Source organism: Capsella rubella, unplaced genomic scaffold (assembly GCF_000375325.1).
Source record: "Capsella rubella cultivar Monte Gargano unplaced genomic scaffold, Caprub1_0 scaffold_4, whole genome shotgun sequence".
NCBI lineage: Eukaryota > Viridiplantae > Streptophyta > Magnoliopsida > Brassicales > Brassicaceae > Capsella > Capsella rubella.
Window position 1 is genome coordinate 4,898,554 of NW_006238920.1, and position 4,614 is coordinate 4,903,167.

At 36.0% G+C, this 4,614-nt stretch overlaps 1 protein-coding gene across 1 annotated transcript; it reads left to right on the forward strand.

Moving 5' to 3' along the window:
• Positions 1-693: 693 nt before the first annotated feature.
• LOC17887745 (zinc finger Ran-binding domain-containing protein 2) lies at positions 694-1,530 on the forward strand. The gene is made up of 3 exons (XM_006295027.2): positions 694-727; positions 819-1,259; positions 1,364-1,530. The coding sequence occupies exons 2-3, from the start codon at positions 854-856 to the stop codon at positions 1,372-1,374; spliced, it is 417 nt and encodes a 138-aa protein (XP_006295089.2). The 5' UTR covers positions 694-727; positions 819-853; the 3' UTR covers positions 1,375-1,530.
• The last annotated feature ends 3,084 nt before the right edge of the window (positions 1,531-4,614 follow it).

The window sequence follows — 4,614 nt, forward strand, 5'->3', positions numbered from 1 at the left end:
TTTGCCTTTCAACTAACATATGTCTACTTTTGATTGGGTGATTGGTTTTGACATTTTCCAATGTATATTAACTAGTTATAGGGACAGTGTACACTTTTCATTCCATTACAGGATAACAAAAACGAAACGGATAATATGAAAGATTTCGAAATCCATAGAGAAGCAATTGGTATGAACGACCATGAAGGGCAGAATTGGAACAAATGGTTATTGGGGGGCAACAGAAGAGAATAATACCATTCATCATCCTCTTCTCTTTTACCCACAATAATGCAATTGAGAATCACTTTTATAGTCTTCGAAGACAGTTTCAACTATTTTCTCCTTCAAATGAAACAGTTTCAACTTTTACGTTAATATTGGATGTCTACTTCACCATAATGTTTGAACGTAGTTAAACTCTCTTACAAAGATTTTGCAATAAAACCATCACAAGGTAATAAAATAAACACATGGTGTCAGTGTCACAAACCCAATAAGACTAAAAATTTCACACCATTTAAAAGTTATGCGCTTGTTCCAAATTCTTGCCACCACACTAGTTCGCATTTTAATTTCTTTGTTATAGTTTATTTGATTTACTATATCCTCATGTTGCAAAGAAAGTTGAAAGAATCAGCATCTATCTAAATTAACATTCTCTTGTTAATGCTTATAAAAGGCCATGTTCCTCAAACTACCAAGTTCACCGCTTCATTTGGCTTACTAGTCTTTTGTGTCTTCTCAGGTTTGATCACATTTCCACCTTTTACTCAACCTCATCCCTTCATAGGTTATTTTGAGTAAGTTTGCTAAAAACTACTAGTAAACGTTTTCAGGTGTTTTAGAGATATACATACACATAAAGATAAAGATGAGTTGGAGTGGAGGAGACTGGCTATGCGGGGCGTGCCAACACCCAAACTTCAAAAAACGAGAGTCATGCCAAAAATGTGGATACCCCAAGTTTGGTGGGGTAGATGTGTCGACATACTTGTACAATAGGACTGAGGTTTTGGCTGGTGATTGGTATTGTGGTGCATTGAATTGTGGAAGCCACAATTACGCGAGCCGCACAAGTTGTTACCGATGTGGAATGATCAAAGTCGAGTATACGGAACAGTACTATGGAGCTCAAATGGTTGCTTACGGGAATGACGCCGCGGCTGGTCCTCCCGGGTGGAAAACTGGCGATTGGGTTTGTCCCCGGGTCGGCTGTGGGGTTCACAACTACGCAAGTAGGGCAGAATGCTTCAAATGCAAGACAACAAGAGATTACGGTTCGTTAATATTCTCCTCTTTCATCTTTTGGAATGTTTATATTCTCTATAATTCAAGCTTTTGGATTAATATATATATTTTCCACTTTATGATCGATCTCTAGGTGGCGTCTAGATTGGAAGAGAAAAGAGCTGATGATGAATTGAAGAATCACTTGTTTAAATTGTACCTTACAACAAGTGTTACTAGTTTCTAACATGCATGATGCCTTCTTACGTTGGCTTGAAATTTTTCCTAAACTCGTGCAAATCAACATAAAATTGCACATAATTGCAAACCTATGATTAAGGCGTCAATGAGGCTAGATTTAAAAAAAAATAATCAAAAGTATTGAAGAGAAAATTTCTTAACACAAAAATGGAATTCACTACTTTTCGAAAATTCTTAGTAATTTAGAAAATACTTCTCTCTTTTGAGCTACTTTTTATTTTATTTTAGTCCTTCATAAAAGAGGATTAACCCAAAGGGTCTCTCCGAAGCCTGTACTTTAACAATGTCGAGTTTAACTTGTAATCACCTCGACAAGTTTTATTTTCTCCCGACGTACGTACTTATTTAATGATCACATGTAACCTTTATATATAGTAAGTTAATAATTAGTAAACTACAAAAGATAGGTTATTACAACAACGTAACTCTCTCGGGACATTGTTGTCACAAGCTAACGAACGTCTAGAACGAGATCTAGGCTAGCCATAAACGTTACATACTCAAGTTCGGAACTAACAGGCACAAAATTTAAGACAGGTTAAACTGTCTTGTTTGCGACACAAGAAATGATGTTCTTAACTTATCTTATGTCCCCTTGGCTGATCAAATGAGCTAATGGATCTAAAACCAAGTTCTTTTTTAAGTGAAATTAATGTTTATATCGAAAATAAAATAACTAAAGAAGACAACAACAGTTTGTCCAAGAAATTCGTGTGAGTGTAACGTTTGATGTTTATTCCCTTTTGTGTGTAATAATACCGAAGAAGGGACACTATCCAACGAATACCATGTCACCATTTTCAGATGTTTTTGAGATAACACGTGTCTGCCCTTTTATGACATGACATGCGTACAGTAGATAAAAAAAAAACAAGTTAGACGTCGTTTGTAGTCTCCTGAGGCTGGAATTTATATTCCCAACCCCTGCAAGCCTCAATATCTATTTGTCTCTCTCTCTCCTTCTTCCACTTTAGAAATTGAAAGTTTTATAAACAGTTGATTAGAAGATACTGCTGTAATCTCATATATTAACCTCGGGTTCAACTAAATCGGCGATCGTACCTTGACCTCCAGTAGCTCAAACAAACACTACAAGAAAATAAGTCAATTTTTGACGAAATTTTTTGAGAAAAAATCCCATAAATATTTTTGATAGTTTTGCGAAAAATTTCTGAATTTTTTTGGAAAAATATATGAAAAACAGTAATCAGATATCCTTCGAAATATTTTGAGTAGAAAACATCCGTTGAAATGTTCTTGAAAAATATTAAAAATTTTGACAGTTTTTAAAGGGCAAATGACCGCTTTTTATACCAAGAGATTTAAGAGGGATTTATCGAGAACTTTCGGCGCATCTAACTGTTTCAAATATATATTTTGAAGATTCATAGAAACGGAATCGGATAAAAATGAGTCATGTCATCCAACGTGCATAACATACCACACGGATAATGCCAAATAAACTTTGATCGACCAAATGAAGACTTTTCTCGATCAAGGCTGAGTATTCACTCACAAAGAGCACATTTTATGAAGATTTATCGAGCCAAAATTGAAGACGGACGACCAGAAATCAAGATCGTTCACGAATACCTCTTTCCACCATACCACAAGCAAGCGTTTGGAACCATCAGCCAATCTATATATCCATACAACCCCCATCGAGGTATTTTGAGAGATGGCTATGAGAGCCTCCTCGGATATGTTCATTGGCGAGTTGAGCAGCAGTTTGGAGAATCCACTCGTTCTCGGCTTCATTATTCACCACCAAATCAACCATATGGAGCATAATGATCGAGCAAATTCACACCCTCGTTCGAGTTGGATTATGACTTACTCATTTGGCCTTACCCGAGGGCCATATGTTGTCAAAAACGAAACTTTTTTTACTGGGTTCCTTGGAGACTTATGTTTGGCGACCCGGAGAACTTCTATATCATTCGGAGATTCTCTGAGATGCCTCACCATACACCAGCATCCAAAGATTTAGGCGAATCCTCTTCCACTCCTACTTTCCTTTTCTAGGCTCATTCACACTAGGAGTGTTTAAACATCAACAGATCTATTTCTACCAAAGCTGCTGCATATTAAAGACTCTAAAGACATCTCAAAATGTTCCAAAAAGTCGCACATTCCTCTCCAAGCTTTCAAGATACAAGAGAAGAGAGTTTCCTTATTTTGGTCGATTTAGTCAACAAAGCTCGAGCGGCCATATTTTTATGTTTTGCGATTGCTTTTCTTTTTTTAGACTTTAGGACCGTTGTGTATTGAGCCTATAAAAGCTCAGCTAACAATTCATTGTAAAACACCCATTATCAAAAAGATCAGCTCTGATTCACTGTAAAGAACCCATTATCTCCTTCTCTCTTTGGCATATATGCTCAAAGTTACCTTCAATCCTAACAATCTAATTAACAACCTAACAATTCGTGAAATACTTTTAAACCGTAAACCTAAAAAGGAATCGACTGAAACATGGTGAATGAAACATACATCATGAATAAAATAGATTGCATCAAAGAAAGTAATATAAAAAGTAAAAGAGTTCTAAATCTTCTCTGAAGGAGGTTTTGATTCTTCTCTCCCAGCTCTCTCAAATCTCTCTCTCCAAATAAAACTTAAGTTCTCAGAAAACCCTAAAAACTCAATATGTTATGCTTTAAACACGATTTGGGACTTAATTGCATATAAGGAAAACTTCTCGGAAAAATCCGCAATTCTTTGTTACTTTGAAAAGACGTGAAATTCAATTGCCATCAAATATTGGCATTGATTGACATCATGTGTTGTATCGATAGTCACTCACACCAAATATGCTCTCCAAATCTCGTTTATTCAGTCCAGTTTCTTCATATGCTCCAAAAAGCTCCAAATTGCTCAAGTCCATGCCACACTCATAATCCTGAAATGACTCTAGAAAACCATGATATATCAACTCCCCCAAACTTAGCAATTGCTTGCACTCAAGCAAAATAGAAACTTAACATGTGAAAGAAGTTTGAAAAGGCGGAAATTCAACTTTTTGTTTTAGAACATTGTCTTGATCATCAAACTATAAATTCACATGCTTTTAGAAACACAATCTAATTGACCCACCATGTACTTCTCCGTAGTCATTCGAAACATCCCAAATTCAAACCAAAT

What these genes read in the sequence shown, in the direction of transcription:
- LOC17887745 (XM_006295027.2), top strand. Translation starts at nt 854, where the DNA reads ATGAGTTGGAGTGGAGGAGACTGGCTATGCGGGGCGTGCCAACACCCA.